The 22,340-nt window shown below is 44.3% G+C and overlaps 1 protein-coding gene across 1 annotated transcript in view; it reads left to right on the top strand.

Annotated features, from left to right (window-relative positions):
- The first annotated feature begins 4,957 nt into the window (after positions 1–4,957).
- Positions 4,958–22,340, top strand: part of LOC140077862 (sodium- and chloride-dependent neutral and basic amino acid transporter B(0+)-like) — a 39,018-nt gene continuing 21,635 nt past the window's right edge. Inside the window, exons 1-6 of the mRNA XM_072125418.1 lie at positions 4,958–5,116; positions 13,675–13,822; positions 17,472–17,603; positions 19,889–20,050; positions 21,243–21,363; positions 22,126–22,258. Coding sequence (XP_071981519.1) covers positions 5,051–5,116; positions 13,675–13,822; positions 17,472–17,603; positions 19,889–20,050; positions 21,243–21,363; positions 22,126–22,258 — 762 coding nt within the window. The 5' untranslated portion in view covers positions 4,958–5,050. The remainder of the gene's footprint in view (positions 5,117–13,674; positions 13,823–17,471; positions 17,604–19,888; positions 20,051–21,242; positions 21,364–22,125; positions 22,259–22,340) is intronic.

Genomic DNA, 22,340 nt, shown 5'->3' with positions numbered 1-22,340 from the left:
CTGTTATATCATCACTGTGAGCAGAGCATAAGAGGTAGGAGGAGTTACTGAGAACTAAAGGATCTTGGGACATGTAGTTTCCAGTGGCGGCCATCTTGGTGATAACTTTAGAGAGGCCATACAATTTTGTGAATCATAAAATCAAACTATTTAAGCTCCATTTTGTGACTAATGACATGGAGTTTTGTTACATTCATTTATTTATCGCATCATGGGTTTTTGTATCAGACGTTCATATTCCCGGAATACCCCTTTAACACTTTTTCCCTGAAACTGTAATAACTGATGCATGTGGCACAGTGGTGTAACTAGGAGAGGCAGGGCCCCATAGCAGATTTTTGCATGGGGCCCCCCTTCCCCTTGGAAATATTCACACATACACACACGTTTATACAATCACAAATATTTATACACTTAAATACACAACATAATATTCTACACTCACTTTTATATACTTGTCCACACATACATACGTATACACTCATATGCACACATTTATGTACTCATATATAGACCTATACACTAATACATACAGTATATACAAACTCACTGTATATACTTACAGTATATATGCATCAAAGTTGCATGCATACTGTTTATATACATACATACAGCATAGATACATCATATTCTTTTACATACGGTATACACCCAATGTGTATACATGTACATGAAGCATAAAGACACCATATACACACCTACAGAATCTATATACAGTATATACACACAAAATGCATATACATACAGCAAACGTACAGTATATACAGCATATAATCACACATACAGTATGTACAGCATATACACATAGTATATACAGTGTTTACACACATACATACAGTATATACAGCGTATACACACATACATACAGCAAATACAGCATATACACATACAGCAAATACAGCATATACACATACAGCATATGCAAACATACAGCATATACACACATACAGCAAATACACACATACATACAGCATATACTTTAAGCAAATACACACATACATACAGCATATACTGTAAGCAAATACACACATATAGCATACATTCATTACCTATACAGGCAGTCCCCAAGTTACATACAAGATAGGGTCTGTAGGTTTGTTCTTAAGTTGAATTTGTATGTAAGTCGGAACTGTATATTTTATCATTGTAATCCCAGCCAGAACTTTTTTGGTCTCTGTGACAATTGGATTTTAAAAATGTTGGGTTGTCATAAGAATCAATATTAACACTAAAGCTTCATTACAGACACCTGTGATAACTGTTATAGCTGATTATTGTAGCCTGGGACTAAAGTACAAGAAATTACCAATATCCAGAGGTCCGTTTGTAACTATGGGTTGTATGTAAGTCGAGTGTTCTTAAGAAGGGGACCGCCTGTACATACATATGTAGGGACTTCCATTTCTTGCAGTGGGGTGGGTCGGTTAGGTCTCATCCTGCAAGCCTAGGAACTGTGCTGGCCAGGCGACTGTGGCAGCAACATGGCGGGTGGCCGTGGGAGCAGTGTGGAGGGTGGGCGGCCGATGGACCCAGGTGCCGGGCGGCCGCAGGAGTAGCATGCCTGCCGGGCACCCGCGGGAGCAGGACTGAGAACGGGCGGGTATCTGCGGGAACAGTGTTCTGCAGTTGCAGAATTCAGGGTGGTTGGCCGCGGGAGCGTTGAGGCCGTCAGCTGCGGGACCAGGGTGCCGGCCAGGTGGCCGCGGGACCGAGGTAACGGGCAGGCGGCCGCAGGAGTAACATGCCTGCCGGGCACCCGCAGGAGCAGCGCTGAGGACGGGTAGGCAGTTGCGGTACCAGTATGCTGGCCCGGTGGCTGCGGAACCAGGGTACCTGCCAGGCAGCCACGGTAGCAGTGTGGAGTGGTGGGGGGCGGGCAGCTTTGGGACCAGTGTGCCGGTCACGGGAGCAACATGCTGGCCAGGCGGCCGCGGGAGCAGGAGGAGGGACAGAAACACTGGGATGGGCTTAACAAAGAGGGGGGCAGCCTCAAAAAGATAGCGGCGCAAAAATGATCCGTCTCCATGGTAGCCTCGGGTCTTCCGAAGACCCGAGGCTATTTCGTTTTAACCCCTTCATTACAATGTGCTGATAGCACATTGTAATGAATGAGGAGGAAAATCCCCATATACTGCCATACTGTAGTATGGCAGTATATGATAGGATCGATCAGACAACCTAGGCTTAAAGTACCCTAGGGAGTCTGAAAAATAGTAAAAATAAAAATAAAAAAAAGTTTTAAAAAAAAAATTATAATAAAAAAACCAAAAATTTCAAATCACCCCCCTTTCCCTAGAACTGACATAAATATAAATTAACAGTAAAAATCATAAACACATTAGGTATCGACGCGTCCGAAAATGCCCGATCTATCAAAATATGATAACGGTTTTTCAATGCGTTTAACCCCGTAACGGAAAATAGCGCCCATAGTCGAAAATGGCACTTTATTGCCATTTTGAAAAATATAAAAAAATCTATAAAAAGTGATCAAAAGGTCGTACAGTCCTAAAAATGATATCATTGAAAATATCATTAAATTTCGCAAAAAATGACACCACCCACAGCTCCGTACACCAAAGTATAAAAAAGTTATTAGTGCCAGAAGATGGCAAAATCAAAAAAATTATTTTTGTACAGGAGGTTTTAATTTTTGTAAATGTATATAAACATTATAAAACCTATACAAATTTGGTATCCCCTTAATCGTACCGACCCAAAGAATAAAATAGACCTTTCATTTGGGGCGCTCAGTGAAAGACGTAATATCCAAGCCCACAAGAAAATGGCGCAAATGCATTTTTCCACAATTTTCACTGCATTTGGAATTTTTTTCCCGCTTCCGAGTACACGGCATGGAATATTTAATATCATCACTATGAAGTACAATTTGTTTCACAGAAAACAAGCCAGCACACAGCTCTTTACGTGTAAAAATAAAAAAGTTATAGATTTTTGAAGGTGGGGAGTGAAAATGGACATGAAAAAACAGGAAAGGGCCCGGTCCTTAACCGGTTAATGCGATGTATAGCAGGGCCTGGATGGCGGTCGGACCGCGTACATGATGGTGTCGCCACCCGGGCCCCTGATGCTCACGGGGGCCCCGTAGCAACAGCCCCGTACGGCTGCTATAGCGGTAGTTACGCCATTGATGTGGCACCCGTAATCTCCAGGAGGTCAGCGTAGTCTTCTGTAACCAAGGCTGGTTTTAGGCAAAGTGGGGCCCTGGGCAAAACTGAAAGTGGGGCCCCAAAATAAACTATTTTATGAGCAGTCACAGTCAGTAAGTGGCTCCTTTAGCCCTGCACAATAATAACAGTAATAACATAACATTACACACAGTAGTAGGGTAAGGCCATCTGTAATATGGGACTGTAGGAGAATTTTATATGAGATAGACAGATGATAGGGAGATTGATGATAGGAGATAGATAACTAGACAGATAGAGGATAGATATATAGACAGGAGATAGATGATAAGTATCTTCACCTGGGCATTCAACCAAGGGGTATTAAAGAAGAAATAAATCCTCTTCCCACAAAAGTCCACATGAAGGGGGCCATTTAGGACAGGAGCCTCAGGGCAAATGGCCATTTTGCCGTCAACTAACGCTGGCCCTGTGTGCCGCTGAGCCCTTAATGTCCTCAACTTCAAATTCTACATTTACTGCATTCCTGGCTATCCAATATGCAATCTTTCAATTCCGCATTCCCAGAACTTCAAAATCTTTCCATTTTGCATTCCAAAAACTGGAACTTCAAATTTTGACTTTCCCCATTACAAGAATTTTAAACGAAATGAGGGGAACGGTGTCAGGTTTTTCCATTGCCACTTAAATCTTCTTTCTAAATAACTGGGTCTAAACACCTACAGCGCTTTATACTGAAGCCAGAGGAGGGGGCTGAGTTTTTTTCATTGCTTCTTTTATCCTCTATGTAAATAATTGGGTCTTACACCCCAGCACCTTTTACCGCCGTGACATAATTTTTTTATTTTGTGTTTTTATTTTAAGTACTTTCCCTAGCCCATTGTGGGAAGGGCAACTGCCCACCCATTTTACGGCCATTTTTGGCTGTTAAAATCCAGGTCCTCATTGACTTTAATGGGGTTCGATTTTGGGTTAAAGTTCAGCTTGAAGTCCAGGTCCCACCAAACCCACCAAACCCGTATTTCAACCAACCCAGCAGTAACTCCGCAGCCCTTCTGCAGGTATCAGAAATCATATTCTTTGACGATTTTGTATTGCCATGGTGGCGGAGCTAAAGCTTTACATTGTAATGGATCAATTCCATACCAAGATCTGCAGTAGATGACATATGGCAGATAATAAGTCCCATATACTACTGCTGTTTTATGCTTGCAATATGCGCCCAGTGGTTCAGGGATCATCCTATTAAAAGGGGTTGTCCCACTTTCTACAAAAGTTGCAGAATTGCCATAGTCTTACCTTGGACCTTTTCCTCTAAGCTGTCGATAATGATATAAACCAGACACACATATCTGTATACGTCTTTATGACAAACTATAGCAGTGGTGTCGAACCTATGGCACTGGTGCCAGAGGCGCCACTCGGAGCCCTCTCTTTGTGCACCCGGGCCATCACCCCAGAAAAAAGTTCACCAGACAGAACTCAAAGAATCTGCCTGCAGAATCTTCCTACAATGATAGATAAGTTTGCCCTCCTCCTTTCAACTGCGTTGGTGTCCTTGGGAGGCTGAAGGATTGAAAATTGTCAATGAACAAGGAGAAATACATTACTTCTTAAATTGCTACGCTGGCACTTTGCAATAAATAAGTGGCTTTTGGTTGAAGTTTGGGCACTGAGGCTCAAAAAGGTTCACCATCACTGAACTATAGTATTAACTAATGACACAACTTCAGTTTTGCATATTTAATTATGACTTTCCAGGGGTTAGACATATAGATCTAACATGAAATGACTTCACTGGGTAATTATATAGTTCTGTGGTGCCAGATAACACCTCCCTCTATTCAGGAGATATAAGGCGCAGCCAAGTCACCACATAAAGACTGACCTGGGAAACTGATATGGGGAACTTACCTCTACCAGGATGTATGAGATGTACGCAGAAGAAAAAATCTGTAGATATCATTGTAAGTCATTTTCTATATATTTATCTATATATCTATTTTGTATATTCCTTTCTCCTATCTATTATCTTTTACCTATCTAAGCAACAAGGAAAAATGCTCAGTGTATTTTATTTCCCCTGACCCAAACATAAGAAAAGTGGCGCTATCAGCCTTCACTCATGAGCAGGTTGCGCCAGATAATCCAATGCTGTTGCACGCTCTTAGTAAATCAGGATGTGAAACCATTGGATCTTTTATATTTTTGGTGCACTTTGCTTCATGTTGCGACACAATTGTGGAGAATTGTAGTAATAAATGTGCCGCAAACTACGACTAAGCCCCACAACGCCCCTTTAGGTGCACAATGTTGACAAAGTGCAGCTGTTGCACAAAAGTGGCGCAAACACTTCATAAATACATGTGCAGGCTCCAAAGACACTTTTTTAGTGCACACAGACAAAGAAACGGTCAGAGGCACAATGGGGCTCATTTACTATGGGTCAAAGATCGCACTTTCGTAGGACTTTGCATGGTTTTGGCGGATTGCACGACTTGGACAGGTATTTAACAAGTGTCTGTGCTGGGATTTTGGCGCACGCGATCATTTTTTTGGCGCAGCTGCGCTGGCTTCCATGAGACACATATTAGGGGGCGTGCTGTCGGAGGATCCAATTGATTCGGACTGAGCGCAGGATTTAACTTTCAAATTGTGTCGCAAGATAAAGCACTTACATGCACCAGGAAGAAGAAGGTGAACTCCGGCGGACCTGAGCAGGGAAGCGTCACATGCAGGATATCGGGCGCACGATCTTTGTAAATTACTGTGTATTATCGTTGGACAATGCAGTGAACTCCACAGACGGGGTAAGTAAATGTGCCCCAATAATTTATCTGTGCCCGCGTGTCTACAGAAGCAACATTTTGGACCCTTGTGACTGGAGGCTTACTCAAGCATTTCCTTGCTTATTGTTGGATGAACTTGATCTCAAATCTATCATATATATATATATTTACTTATGTTTTTCCTTATCTTTCTTTCTTTCTTAAAACAGACTGATGTTTGATATACAATACAATAATAAATCCCCTAAATCCCTTCCTCCTCCAATCTCTTCCCTTCCTTGGTTGAACTTGATGGACATGTGTCTTTTTTCAACCATATAAACTATGACACTATGAATACAATACAGGCAGTCCCTGTACAAGATAGGGTCTGTAGGTTTGTTCTTAAGTTGAGTTTGTATATAAGTCAGAACTGTATACTTTATTATTGTAATCCCAGTCAAAATCTTTTTGGTCTCTGTGACAATTGGATTTTAAAAATGTTGGGATGTCATAAGAATCAGGAGTAATAATAAATCTTCATTACAGACGCCTGTGATACCCGTTATAGCTGATTATTGTAGCCTAGGACTAAAGTACAGTAAATTACCAAAATCCAGAGGTCCGTTTGTAACGAGGGGTTGTATGTAAGTCAGGTGTTCGGGGACCGCCTGTACAGCAATTTGTATAATATTATTAAAATAAAACTTAACTACAATAAATATGTGTAAAATGAGGCAGAAGTAGCGCTGTCAAATTATGTAAAACATTCAAATTTGAACTTTTTTTAAACTCCTACTCTACTCAGATATAATTATACTGAGTTAATATCTTTAAAAAATTCTTTTCTTTTTCTACAAGGCTATGGGTCACTTCTTATCAGGGCTTGAGTGCCAGTTTTCTATGTTCGAACCCTGAAATAGGGGTAATTCCCAACATACAACCAGGAATGTCATCTATTGTCAGTGTTGTCCCACTGTTCCAGTAGGGGGAGATTAAGACTTGCATTGAAAAACGCCAGTCTTAATGAATTCCCCCATTGGGGCACATTTACTACTATGCCACCTTCAGTGCAAAAATTTGTGTCCCGTGAAGAATAGTGCAGCGTGAAACAAATGTGTCTCGGACACTTCTTAAATACCTGTGCAAGCAGTTTGCAGAGAAAAGAAAGTGCAAAGTCTGACAGAAAACTGGCGCAAAGACCTTAGTAAATGTGGGCCATTGGGGGGATTGATAAACACACTTGCATTACAATTCTGGTGGTTTTGCACCAAAAACACTGTCTAAAATACCTTGCACCATGTTTATCAAGGTTTTTAGACACTTTCCCGACTTGTCCGATTAAGGGGCATGACCTTTGTAGATTGTGGCTGAGAAAATGGGCATGGCTTTTTAGAAATCATCTGTGCGCCAAAAATTTTGGCACACAGTTTGGACCAACTAAAAGTAGGTCCAAAGTAGGAACCGTCAATCTTATCCTGCACCAGGATTCATCATCACAGTGATAAATCTGGCGCAGCAAAAGACAAGTGTTTTCCAGCTAGAAACTGGCAGAACCTGAGACACATTGGGGCAGATTTATCAAGCAGTCTGAAAGTCAGAATATTTCCAATTGCCCATGGCAGCCAATCACAGCTCCCCTTTAAAATATTCATGAGCACTGGTGAAATGAAAGCTGAGCTGTGATTGGTTGCCATGGGCAACTGGAAATATTCTGACTTTCAGACTGCTTGATAAATCTGCCCCATTGTTAAATCCCCTCCATTGTGTTGAATGTGGCAATAGCATGTAATTATTTTCTGTCTGGACTATTGATATATGTTATAGGCTCCAGTGTCATCGGGACTATTTTGTCCCTGTCCCCTGTGCAGTCATTTGTTTTGACATGTACATTAAATATATAATCTCCTATATATGTAAAGGTTTTATTCCCAATTGGTATGTGTGCTAATGTTTGCTACTTGAGGATTGTCAACCACATCCACTTCTTGTTGGTTTTCATGGATCATGTTGTTATTTATAGTAAGTGTCAGTCTGGGACTTTTTCTTTAAAAAGTTGCATTAGAAATAAATTTAAAAAACACGCTTAAAAAATACCTCACATTTATCTAAAAACTAACATGACTTATATATATATATATATATATATATATATATATATATATATATATATATATATATATTGTGGGAGATTTGGCCCAGTAGAGACCGTGGTAGCGGGGTGCTGTGATGCAGTTCAAAACAGTGACACCAAAGTACAGTCCAAAACAGGTCTCGCCTGCGTTTATTGTAGCAGCAAAATAAAACAGCCTTTACATTCAGGCATTAAATAAACAAAAATCCTACCCGTCAGGGTGCTAACTATACAGGTGTTCACTAACTCACCACTATACAAAATCCCTTGGCTGCTCCAGGCACAGAGGTCAGGGCTGCGTGCTCTCCGGCCTCCTTCCAGAGAGAGAGACAACACTTCCAGCTCTGCTGAGCGGTTTAAAAAAAAAACTGATTGGGCTGCTCCCATCACCTGTGTCCAAGGTGCTGGACACCCAACCTCAGCACTAAGGCCTTGCATAATAGCAAAACCTAGGGGAAACATACCGCCCATCCACAGTTAACCCCTTCAGTGTCTCACATACCCTCCCCCTCTGTTTGACCCTGTGGGGGCGAACACTTTTGGCCATAAGACAGTGGGTACGAGACAGGGCATCGGCATTCCCATGCAGCTTTCCTGCTCGATGTTCTACCGTGAATTTGAAATTCTGTAACATTAGGAACCACCTTGTGACCCTGGCGTTCCTCTCTTTGGCCTGACTCATCCAGGTGAGGGGAGAGTGATCGGTCACTAGTGTAAACTGTCGCCCTATCAAGTAATACCTCAGGGATTCCAGAGCCCATTTTATCGCCAAGCACTCCCTCTCAACTATACTGTAGTTCTTCTCAGGAGGTGTGAGCTTGCGGCTCAGGAATGTCACAGGATGTTCCTCACCCTCCACTACTTGGGACAAGACAGCCCCTAAACCCACGTCAGAAGCGTCAGTCTGCACAATAAAGGTCTTGGTGAAGTTAGGGGTGATCAGTACCGGTCCCTCGCACAAAACCGTCTTAAGTCGCTGAAACGCCCCCTCAGCCTCTTCACTCCACTTTACCATCACCGCCCTGCTACCCTTGGTCAGGTCAGTCAGGGGTGCCGCTATGGTAGCAAAATCGGGGATAAATCGGCGATAATAGCCCACTATGCCTAGGAAAGCCCTCACTTGCTTCTTGCTCATAGGTCGTGGCCACTGCTGGATCGCCTCCACTTTATTTACTTGGGGTTTGATGACACCTCGCCCAATACGGTACCCCAGGTAACGGGCCTCTTCCAGACCCAGTGCACATTTTTGGGGGTTCGCTGTCAACCCTGCTGCCCTCAGGGAGTCTACCACTGCTTGCACCTTGGCCAGGTGACTCTCCCAATCGTTACTATAAACTATGATGTCATCCAGGTAGGCCGAGGCATATCTCCGGTGAGGTTTTAGGACGAGATCCATTAACCTCTGGAATGTGGCGGGAGCCCCATGTAGCCCAAAGGGGAGTACCACGTACTGAAAAAGCCCATCAGGAGTAACAAAAGCGGTCTTCTCTTTGGCCCTGTCAGTAAGGGGTACCTGCCAATACCCTTTCGTCAGGTCAAGGGTGGAGAAGAATCTAGCCTGTCCAAGTCGTTCTATCAACTCGTCAACCCTGGGCATGGGATAAGAATCAAATTTGGACACCTCGTTCAACTTCCTAAAGTCATTGCAGAACCGTAGGGAACCATCAGGTTTGGGAATCAACACAATAGGACTCGACCAGTCACTTTTAGACTCCTCGATAACCCCCAGGTCTAACATCTGCCTGACTTCTTCGGATATGGCAAGCCGGCGCGCTTCAGGGACCCGGTAGGGTTTTTGGTGTACCCGGATGTGGGGTTCGGTTATGATATCATGCTTGATGACTGAAGTACGTCCCGGTAACTTAGAGAACACATCCACATTTCGGAGCACAAACTCCTTTGCTTCCTGAATCTGGGCCCTGGAGAGGGACTCCGAGATCCGTACTTCAGGCACCTTGGCATCGGGTACACCTACCTCCGGTGTCCCCTTCTTGGGGACAGACGCTTTTTCTACTCCCATGGCCATCAGGGACTCTCTTTCCCTCCATGGCTTTAGGAGGTTCACGTGGTATATCTGTTCGGGTTTCCTCCTCCCCGGCTGAGATACCTTGTAGGTAACCTCCCCTACTTTCTCCATGACCTCATATGGTCCTTGCCATTTTGCCAAGAACTTGCTCTCAACGGTGGGCACCAGAACTAGCACTCTGTCTCCTGGATTAAAGGTCCTGAGTCTGGCTGACCTATTGTAGACCCTAGACTGGGCCTCTTGTGCCCTTGTCATGTGCTCCTTTACAAGGGGCATTACCGCCGCTATGCGGTCCTGCATAAGGGAGACGTGTTCTATCACACTACGGTGGGGGGTCCTCTCCTGTTCCCAGGTCTCCTTGGCTATATCCAAAAGCCCACGTGGGGAACGGCCATATAACAGCTCAAAGGGTGAGAAACCCGTGGAGGACTGGGGAACTTCACGTATGGCAAACATCAAATAGGGCAACAAACAATGCCAGTCCTTCCCATCCTTGCTGACCACCCTCTTTAGCATCCCCTTCAAGGTCTTGTTAAACCTCTCGACTAGGCCATCTGTCTGAGGATGATACACAGAGGTGCGGAGCTGTTTAACCTGCAGTAACTTACACATCTCCTTCATTACCCTAGACATGAATGGGGTACCCTGGTCAGTCAAGATTTCCTTGGGGAGGCCTGTGCGTGAGAATACCTGGAACAGCTCCCTAGCAATATTTTTGGAGGAGGTGTTCCTTAATGGAATTGCCTCGGGATACCGCGTAGCGTAGTCCAGGATAACCAGGATGTATTGGTGCCCCCTTGAGGATTTGACTATGGGGCCAACCAGATCCATTGCAATCCGTTCAAATGGCACCTCTATGATTGGTAGCTGGACCAAAGGACTCCTGAAGTGGGACACCGGGGCAGTAAGTTGACACTCAGGGCAGGAGCTACAATACCGGTTTACCTCCTCCCACACCCCGGGCCAGAAAAATCTCTGCAGGATCCTCTCCCGGGTCTTCTCAGCACCTAAGTGCCCTCCCAGCACATGTTTGTGTGCCAACTCTAGCACCAGCCTACGGTGAGACTGGGGTACTACAAGTTGCTCAACCTCCTCACCCCGTATCTGGTCGACCCTGTACAACAGCTCCCCAACAATCACCATTCGGGGGTATATTTTGTCAGCCCCTGGTATTTGGAGTACCCCATTTATCACCTTAACATTCTCCCGTGCTTTAAACAAGGTAGGGTCCTGTATCTGTGCAGCCCCAAAATTCTCACGGGAAAACTCAAGGCCCGGCATGTCGGCCACCTCCTCGTGGCCCTCGACCTCACCAGCTAGGACCTCTAGGGGAGAGAATTCATCACATGGGGTCACCCCTACTGCTGGTGTGGGTACATCGGCCTCAAAGGGTTCAGGGGCCAAGGCCGGACACACCTGACGTCCATTATCTGCAACAGCACCTGAGGTGGGTCTTCGTCTCCAGAGGTCCCAAAACACCGGTAAGTCTCTGCCGATAATAGCCTCATGAAACAGGGTCCCCACCACCCCCACTTCATGGGTAATAGTACCACAAGGTGTATGTAGGTTGATGACAGCAGTGGGATATTCGCGTGTGTCCCCATGTATACACAACACTCCCACTTTACGCCCACTGTACAGTCCAGGATCAACCAAAGTTCCCCGCACCAGGGTAACCAGACTCCCTGAGTCTAGCAAGGCTTCCACCGTGTGACCACCGATTGTGACCATACACACTTGGGGTTCTGCATCCGTGACTGACTCGGCAGCCAGAACCGGCCGGGCAAACAGTGACATTCGCCGGGTCTGGTTGCAGTCCATTGGCTCCACTGACAGGGGACAGTTGGCAGCAATATGGCCCATTTCATGGCATCGCCAGCACTGGATACGGCTATGACCTCTGTCACGAGCCTCACTGGGTTTCTGTGTATCCAAGCCCCCCAGTGTACCCCCTCCCAACCTGACCTGTTTCCCTTTTTCTGCAGTAGCAGTCCTACCAGATGGTTTAATGGCCTTGTCACTGGCACTGCTTCGTGTGGGAGGGATAAGTAGAAGATCCTCCGTAGCCCGATATCTCTCTACTAGGGACACGAGTTCCTCAGCATTTGTGGGACCGGCCTGTCCAACCCACCGCTGGAGCCGAGAGGGCAGAGAACGGGTGAACTTGTCAAGAACCACTCTCTCGACCATCTGTGCTGGGGTGCAGTCATCGGGTTGTAGCCACTTCCGGACAAGATGGATCAGGTCATGCATTTGGGAGCGCGGGGGTAGTTTTTCAGAGTATGCCCACTGGTGGACCCGGCTGGAACGAACTTGAACGGTGACCCCAAGACGAGCCAGAATCTCCGCCTTTAGCTGGGGGTACTCACGGGCCTCCGTTTCACTCAGGTCGTAGTAGGCCTTCTGCGATTCGCCTGTCAGGAACGGCGCCAGGACATCTGCCCACTGCTCAGCTGGTAACTCCTCTCGCTCAGCTACTCGCTCGAACACAGTGAGATAAGCCTCCACGTCGTCGGTCGCCGTCATCTTTTGTAAAGCCTTCTGCACTGCAGCCCGTGCGGAATGCTGGACAACCGGGTACCCTTGCAAACCAGTATGGGACCCCTCAGTAGTCGTCGCTTGCGGTGCTGCCATAACGCCAGAAAACTTTTCCATCATCAGCTGGAACATGGCTCGGGACTCTTCCTGCTGTTGCTGTAGCATGGCTCGGGACTCTGCCTGCTGTTGCTGGAGCATGGCTTGCTGCTGTCGGGACCTCTCCTCCTGCTGCTGGAGCATGGCTTGCTGCTGGCGGGACCTCTCCTCCTGCTGCTGGAGCATGGCTTGCTGCAGCTGTCGATTAGCCTGGGACTCTTCCTGCTGCTGGCGGGACCTCTCCTCCTGCTGCTGGAGCATGGCTTGCTGCAGCTGTCGATTAGCCTGGGATTCTTCCTGCTGCTGGCGGGACCTCTCCTCCTGCTGCTGGAGCATGGCTTTAATAAAGTCCTCCATCTTGGCTTTATCCTGCAATTTGCCTGCTGCTTTCACCCAGGCCATGCAATGTTGCAGGATGTAGCGAGCCTTTCAGGTGTGTGTCTTTTGAACTGCCCGCATCCTCCACCATATGTGGGAGATTTGGCCCAGTAGAGACCGTGGTAGCGGGGTGCTGTGATGCAGTTCAAGACAGTGACACCAAAGTACAGTCCAAAACAGGTCTCGCCTGCGTTTATTGTAGCAGCAAAATAAAACAGCCTTTACATTCAGGCATTAAATAAACAAAAATCCTACCCGCCTGCTGAGCGGTTTAAAAAAAAAACTGATTGGGCTGCTCCCATCACCTGTGTCCAAGGTGCTGGACACCCAACCTCAGCACTAAGGCCTTGCATAATAGCAAAACCTAGGGGAAACATACCGCCCATCCACAGTTAACCCCTTCAGTGTCTCACAATATATATATATATGACAAACTGAAGATTATTTAGTCCCCAAAAAAGCTGAAAAAAATTCAAATAAAGATACCCCCCCCCATTGTTTTTCTGTGTGTGTTAAGAAGCATTTTACCATCATTCCAAAATGTAACTTAATTTATCATCTATTTGATCTACTTTTTGAATGAAGAATGAAGTCAATGAAAATGGCGAAGAGGAAGAACAGGAACGGGAGATGTGGCCTCGAAAAGCCGACTACATGTTATCCATGGTGGGATATGCGGTGGGACTTGGCAATGTCTGGAGATTCCCATACCTGGCTTTCAAACATGGTGGAGGTAAAAATAACTTAAAAATTTAATTTGTCAACTATTGCAACCTGTGATAAGTAACAAAGATGTGTAAACCCATATAGAGAGGGTTGGATATACTGATGACATGAGCCATGCAGAGAGATTCCTGGATACCCTAACATCAGAGGGGTCCTAACAATAGCTTTGGATAAATGAGAGGTACCTGGTCGAGGAACAGAGCAGGGGCAGGGGACCAGGGCAGGACCAAGGCAGTATATGTAACTTTTATGGGACCCTAGGCTTAAAAGGGGCTCAGTCCTATTTTTGCCCTATGTTTTTTTGCCTACTCCTGTGCTGAGTTCTTTTTTGGAGAAACTTCACTCATAGCACTCATAGAAGGAGATTAGAAGTTGGGTCAAAAGTTCTGGAAACACTGGAGGAGGAAGAAGAAGAAGCAAACAAACAGTTTATAGTCCTGGATGGTAGAAGCCAGTCCTCTATGGGACCGCAGCTCTTTATATGTTACTGCAACTTAGCTCAGCATAAAGTGAATGGGAATAAGAGCTGGGTATGCCTGTTGGCAAAGTCTACAGCTAGAGTCGATCAATAGTGGAACAACCACTGAATCAGGAGGAAATTTTGAACAATGTCAATGAGTTTTGATGATCTGGCCATAGGGTTGAGTGGTTCCGAAACTGCAATGTTCAGATCCATGACAAACATTGCATGAACCCAGCATTCAGCCTGATGTTTGGGTGAAGCGTTCAAGCTCACTCCCCACCGGTAGAACCCACGATTGGTGCTGGCACGTGTTGCAGATGTTAACTCTTTAAACAGCAAAGCTGCTGTCGGCATTTAATGGGTTAACGATAACACTTGCGATTAGCGTCAGCTCAACCTGCATGGTTCCCCCCTTCTCCATCTATCAAGTCTGTAGGTTAGTAGGGATCAACTTATAAACCCAGCTGAAACCATTCCGAATCCTTGTCGCCCAAAGCGAAAGGTTAATTGGTTAATTGATTTTAGGTTTCAGAGTAACCAACTACACTTTGAGGAAGTAATAAATTCCCATTCATAAATATCAAAATCTTCAAACTAACCTATGGGCCTCCTGTTCACAAATGTGTCAATTTCACGAGCCACAAACAAAGGATCCGTTGTTTAAGGCCCAAATCATCAGTACGTGAAGTGCTGAAGAGACTGTTTTTATGAGTGGATAAAGACTGCCATGGGCACTGGGCTGTATGAATGGGCCCTGGGCTAATGTACAAGAATTTCATCATTGAATTTGGTGGGTGGTTTGGGTCTCCTAGAAGGCTTGAGTCCCAGGCTACCGCCCAAACTGACTATATCATAATCCACCACGATCCTAAAAATATGTTTGTGTACAGGAGGCCTTAGATCAGGATTTTTGAATAAAAAAAGGAAATCCTGACTGGACTCCTACGAGAGACAATGAGAGTCCTGATTACCCCGCCCACTCACAGTGATTGGCAGCAATGCCTCTACACTAACTTCAGTACAGAGGTCAGTAGGTAAGAGTCCCAACTGCCAAAGTATAAATAATGTTACTTTATGAACATTTAGGTTTTCGAGGTTAAGCAAGCATAGACTATTAGAGCAATATTGGAGTTTTCTATGTTGGGTGGAGTTACTCTATATGTTACTGTAGAAACAACCCTACAATTATAACACAATTACATTTCAATAATCCAGAGTCAGCATGTGACCTCATGCACCAACTATTAGAGCAACTAGTTATTATACTAGCCCTGTATAGATATTACTATAATATCAGCATGTGTCCTACATAGGGTTACAGTCTAATTTCTAAGACCCATACAGATGGTTCCACTTGAATCCACCGTCAAAAAACCTTATAAAATAAGAGTCCCACATAAGTACGAAAGAACCTGTGACAGTAGTGGCAAACCTATGGCATGGGTGCAAGAGGTGGTCACCCCAGAATGTTACCCTATCACAGGGGTAGTCAGACAGGTTGAATGACTTAATGCCTCCTCCTGATGTCCTGTGTAGCCCAGAATGTGCCCAGAACTATTTAAAGGAAAACTACCACACGGGTGCAGTATTTTATATAAAATTGAACACTTGTACGCTGTTGTGTGTCCCCTGAAAAAGGAAACCCCTTCTAGCTCCGGTACTGCTAATTATGCACGCCTCTGTTTAGCGTTACTGCACGCCTTCTCCCTAAGCAGGGAGTAGACAGGAGCCCCAAAGGCTCAGTTATAAAACCTTAAAAGACAATTTTCTCCAAAACAAGGCCATTAGAAGAAAACAACAGTGTGTAAGTATGCTTGGTTTACACTCCTGAATTCATGTTGTAGTTTTTCTTTAAAGGAAATCTACCACCACGGATCTACCTATTGAGGTACATCGAGTGGTAGGTGCCTCTATTGTATGTGAGGATAGTCTTAAAAGGACTATCCTCATGTACAATAGAGGCACCTACCACTCGATCTACCTTAATAGGTAGATCCGTGGTGGTAGGTTTCCTTTAAAGGAACCCTTCTGGCCAAAATGATTGAAAGCTGTGGCAGAGCAGAGAGCAATAAGTTGCTGATTAAGTTGCTGATTATTCCCACACGACATTAAGAATAACAAAATATTCTCTAATTCACTGTTATTAACAAAAATGCAGCATTTTACAGATATAATTCCAACCAGTCTCTATTAGTCCTGGTGTAGACAATTAGGTTGCCCTTGGATCCGACCCTTAATTTTCTGACTGTGGTCAGATTCTTCTCAAGACCAGCTATGACACGGGCACTTCCTGCTGGCAAGCAGCACTCTGCAAAGACTTTGTTGATAAACCTGCACCCAGATAATCTAAGCATATTGTCAGCACACAGCATCTCATAGCACAGAGGAATCATGAAGTGTCGTCTTAGAGTCCCCGCTCTTACACAATTTTACACTCATCATTACTGAGTTATAGGAGCTAAAACAGCAATGGAACTGAATAAAATTGTAAAGTAAGGAGGTTAAAAATGTGTAAACATCACTAGGGGATTAAAATTTGAGAATTCTCTTTCATGGGCAACCCCCTTTAAATAGCCCTGTTGGCACTTTGTCATAAATAAGTGGGTTTTTGACCTTTGTTTGGGCAACAACTTTAAAGGTTAACCATCACTGACCTATGGTGTTTTAGGGGTGCTGCATTATCACTCTACAAAACTGCAAGTCTGTATCATTTATGTTAGTATGCAAGAAAATAAGATCAACAAACATGATAGAAATTTTTTCGCATAACGATTCATGGAGGTGGCCCGAAATTCAAATGGGAGGTGTACCACAATCGTCACTTGTCACTTGACTCTGCTGCCAAATGTGTACCAGATCCCCCTTTATCTTTTCTAGGGTCTTTTCATATTGAGAACAGGTACCTTATAGCCCCTCCCCAAAGGCTACTATTGCTTGATGAAGTCACAGTGCAGTGACCTCCAACTATCCACAAACAGAAAGAGTCATGTATGTCCCCTCTTTGGTTGGAGCAACAGTGCACACGCACAACACTTTGGCTGAGATGATGGAACTGATTCTCCAGCTGGATCCAAATGACTTCCACTTTGGAAAATCAATCGAGAAGAGACTACAGAAACTGGTGAAATTGAAAAGAAGACTCTGAACGTAAGGGCCACAATGAAACAGTAATAATATGTTTTTTTTGTTGTAGGTGCCTTCCTCATCCCTTTTACAATCATGCTGGCCTTTGCTGGTTTACCTTTGTGTTTTTTGGAATGTTCGCTTGGACAGTTTGCCAGTTTGGGTCCTATTGAGGTATGGAGGATTGTGCCACTCTTTCAGGGTAAGATTTGCAGTCTAGATTTCATTTGGCACACTGTAAGTGCTGGTTATTAAAGAAGCTGTGAGCCCTATAGTGTAAAACAGAAGATCCTGCCTTCTGGGTTTCCTGTTCCTGTGGGACAGGAAGTGATGATGTCCAAATCACATCACAAGTAGCCAATCACTGGGCTTGGGGATCATGACCTACTAAGACTAGCGATTGGCTGTAAACTATAAATGTAATATCATCCATTTCAGAATTCCTGAATTAATGGACCTTCAGGTACCCTGCACAACTCACACTGTTGTCAGTGGCTAAATATGGCTGCAAGAACTGCAGAAAATCCATATGTAGAATCAAAAATAGGGATGAGTAAGTCCATTTAAGTTTAGCCTGGCCGAGTTCGGCCAGCTCCAAACTTAAAAATCCTGTTTGAGCTTGGCTACCGGTACCGAACCGGGACCTTAGCCTCAGTAATTGACAACAAACACAGGTGTTAACTGTTTTAATCCCGCCAGTAAGGTCGCCGGCACCTTTTAAATGGATGTAGTGCTTGTGATGCCATTTTTGGCAGGATCGGCTCTCCCAATAACATCATTGGGGAGTGTTGATCCTTCCCAAAATGGCACGGGAGGGGGGGAAGGGTGGTTGAGCCAGACCTGAACTTGGACTGGTACTTTTAAGGAAGTCCAGGGGACCAAATTTGACAAAGTTTGGTACAAACATGAACTTTGCCATAATGGTCCGCTTATCCCTGATCAAAAAAGTGAATAATCCATTACACACACGGGGATGTCTTTCCTTTTGATTATAGGGCTCCCTGTGTGTTAAGTCTGGACAATCCCTTTAAGGATATTTCTAATTTTATTTGTAGCTACAATGATATAAAAAGATATTGCTCCCTTGGAATGCAGATTGTGAAATAGTATATTCTTCATGTACATATTAGTCAGGAACGGATCTGATAAAAAGGTGATTCTGGGTCAAGTACATTATTTCCCATGTGGCCTACATCCTCTGACATGGGAGACATTAATATGGCGTTCCATTGCAGGACAGGGAAATACTTGACCTTGTACACCTCCTTTTATCAGCTATTGTGAGTTCAAACCAGAACAGAACCCGATCTTCCCATTATATGTCTTTGCGACATGTTATTGCTGCATTATTGGGGCAACATTTAAACTCTGATAAAACAAATACAAGAACTATATTAATGTACAACCCACCAGACAGATTAAAGTGTAACTTCAATATTTTTTACACTAAATCAGTAGCTGCTCTTGGGATGTAGAACAGATTTGCCCATTATCTCGATTATCAGCAGCTATCCTCCTCAGTTTAGCCTGGCTCTGCAGTAGCTTTGTCTCCTGGCTGTGCAGATTTCTCCTGTGATGTTGTTTAGTGATAGTGTTTTATGAAGAGGAGGGGCTTCTGCGCTCTGCTAACTTTGGAGGGGGAGGTGACAAGCATTCAGTATGTAGCTGAGTGTGTTTAGCACTGTGGAATACAAATGTTTCCTACACAAAATATCTCTTCTCTTCAGTACCAGTCTCTCCATCACAGTCTGTTATTCTGCAGAACTGTCTCTCTGCGTCTCATGTTTTGTCATAAACTTCTCTGCAGTCCCTCCCCAATCTTCTGTTTTCACAGCACCTTCTGCAAGCTATTAAAGGAAATCAAAACTAAGCATGATAAACCAGGGACACTTACTCATAGAATGAGGCACTGTGACTGTGGTAAACTTCTTAAATTTATTATCAATGGCCTCTTGCCTTGGAAAATAAACTTTAAAATTATGCTAATGAGCCAGAAGGGCTCTGGGGGGTGTTACCAGAGTCCATCCGTGCTGCAGCTTCACAGGCTGTTACACTGTCTCCCTCCCTCCTCCTTCAGAACTTTCCTGCCTCATGTAATCTCACACAGAATAGGCAGTTTGGCCCCTGCACAGTATAACAGCCTGTAAAGTCAAAGCATGGAAGGGCTATGGTAATGGCCGCCAGAGCACTTCAGACTCATCAGAATAATTCTTAAAGTTGATTTTAGAAGGAAGGAGGTCATGGATAACAAATATAAGAAGATCACCACAGTCCCGGTGCCTGGATCTATCAGTAATGTCCCTGGTTTATGAGGATGGATTTTGATGGTAGATTTCCTTTAAGAAGTCAATGCTTTCCTCATGGTGCATGCTCTCAAACATGAGGAAATGTGATAGTTTGTGATACCCACATTAAAAGATTATGTAGAAAGATGTTTAGCCCTTCCTCCTATTTTCTGGTGGTAACTGATTATTTTGCACATTTCAGGTGTTGGAGTAACCATGGTTCTCATATCAGGACTGGTGTCTATTTACTACAATGTTATCGTCGCCTACAGTCTATATTATTTATTCGCCTCATTTAATAGTTATCTACCGTGGGCCGAGTGTTTCCACTGGGCAGACAGTAAATGTCGGAATGAAATATCAGGTCAGTATACAATTTGTGGTTTAGATGAAAAAAAAAAAATCTGTATAGAAAATCACTGGGGTTCTGTGACCTCAGGCTGTCCAAGGCCTCCTGCACTCGTATGTATGTATGTATGTCAGCATGATCCTATGAATGGCACACCTCGCAAGGACACCCCTTCTATACTAGGTATGCAAGTCTGTGGATTGGACCTACATACAGGCCAGTTTCCACAGGCTACACCCAACTGTGCACAGGAGGCCTTAGGTCAGGACCAGCGACACAACTGGGGACACCTGCACAAGTGCCAGGGCCAAGAGCTGCTTGAGGGGGGCCCACTTAAGGCTGTACATAAGGAATCCAAGGGGGTGAGGGGTCTGCATCTTATGTATCCACAGGGGGAAGGTGGGCTTTATACAAAATAACCATGAAGGGGCTTTATATAAAATAACCATGAGGGGGCTTTATATAAAATAGCCATGAGGGGGCTGCTTGGGATAATAAATTAGGAAATATTTTAGGGAACTGGAGTCTGTATTAGTTTCTGAATTTTTAACACCACCATGTGAGTTCACTGCAAAGGGGCCAAATGAGTCTCTGTCGCCCAGGGGCCTACTGAAACCTGGAGTCAACCCTACCATTTATAAGAACGTAATGGGAACCATTCGCGGATAGATATCAGTCCCTATTGACGCATATGGCAACCTGTCATGGTGCAGTGAGCACACCTTATCTTACTGCAACGTGCGCAGCAAAACAAAATATAGGACATGTAATATATTTTGCCGGCAAGCACATGTTCGTGTGAATGAGCCCTTAGGGTGCACTCATGGAGGTTACGTAGATGCTTTCTGGTTTGTACAGAGTTAAGTTGTTTTGATGCTATCTGTTTTTGATACTGACGTGTGCCCGCCATACCATAGCACGGCGGGCACACATCGGCACTGGGGAGAGGAGGAGGGGGGTGAGCGCATGGCGCCATATTCCGCGAAAAGTTAGGACATGTCCTATCTTTACATGGGGTACGGTACAGTGCGGTGCCACACTTGTGCTGCACCGTACCGATCCCGTAGGGCGCTGTGCGGCCATTGCTGGCTATGGGTAACATATATACGCCGTATGTACGTCGGCCGTATATGCGTCCCCCATACGTGTTTGTGAATGCAGCCTAATTATGGAATATTTAAGTCAAAATAACATTTTTCTGTTCTAGGCTTCTGCAATGTCACTATGGATAATGCTATGGTGACAGTGAATGTGTCCTGGGCAAATGCCAACAATCTCACCTGCATTGCTGACAACACTAGCGAACTACCGAGCAAACAATACTGGGAGTAAGTACAAGAGCGAATGGGTCACCATTAGGATGTATTTACATGGGTGTGGAAACAAGGCTACTAATATTATAGTAAAATACAATCTTTATTTAAAATATATTCAAAAATATAATATAATTCATGGAGCCTAGGTCATCAGATGAATTCTGATGACCTCTGGGAAAAATTATGAAGATATTAAAAATGATAGCAGCACAAATAAAAACCAAAGTTTGACACCAGTTTTGTTTGATTTGGTTAATTTTGGGGGGCTGGTTGATCTTTTGACCTTTAAAAATTTGTTCATATATTTAAAACAAAAGCAGCACAAACTAGCACAAACGTAGCACAATTGATTGGCACCAGTTTTGTTTGATTTGGGCAAAGTCCATGGGCTGGTTGACCTCTGATGACCTCTGGAAACTTTTATTAATATCTTAAAGCGGCACAAACGAAAATTTCTGCTGCACAAACCAGCATAAATGTAGCACAAATGTTTGACACCAATTTTATTTGATTTGAAAAAGGTGGGGGGGGGGGGCAACTTCACTCAGGTTTATCAGCCAACCATTGGTGTGTCTGCATAGATAGTCTATGAGAAGGACCACCCACTCAGTCTTGTTTGACAGTGACACTCTCTCTGTAATTGGACAATAGAGGGTGCAATGAATCATATAGCTACAATTCTTATTTATATAGAATACAAAATAGAATACAAATGTACTCAGGCCTTGGAATTTCATACCGAAAGTCATGGTAATGTTTTTTTTTTCTTTTCAGAAAAGTGACCCTACAGCAGTCCAGTAGTATGGATGAGACAGGAAAGGTGGTTTGGTACCTGGTTCTGTGTCTGCTGTTGGCCTGGATTATAACTGTAGCGTCATTATACAAGGGAATCCAGTCATCTGGAAAGGTAAACTCATCACCCTACTACTTCTTCATCATTGTGTAACTTACGTTCTAACATTATCCAGGTAGTAATTTACTGCCTCTTT

The sequence above is a fragment of the Engystomops pustulosus genome, chromosome 9 (assembly GCF_040894005.1).
Source record: "Engystomops pustulosus chromosome 9, aEngPut4.maternal, whole genome shotgun sequence".
Lineage (NCBI taxonomy): Eukaryota > Metazoa > Chordata > Amphibia > Anura > Leptodactylidae > Engystomops > Engystomops pustulosus.
The sequence above is the reverse complement of the archived record's forward strand: the minus strand, read 5'-3'. Positions and strand labels throughout refer to the sequence as shown.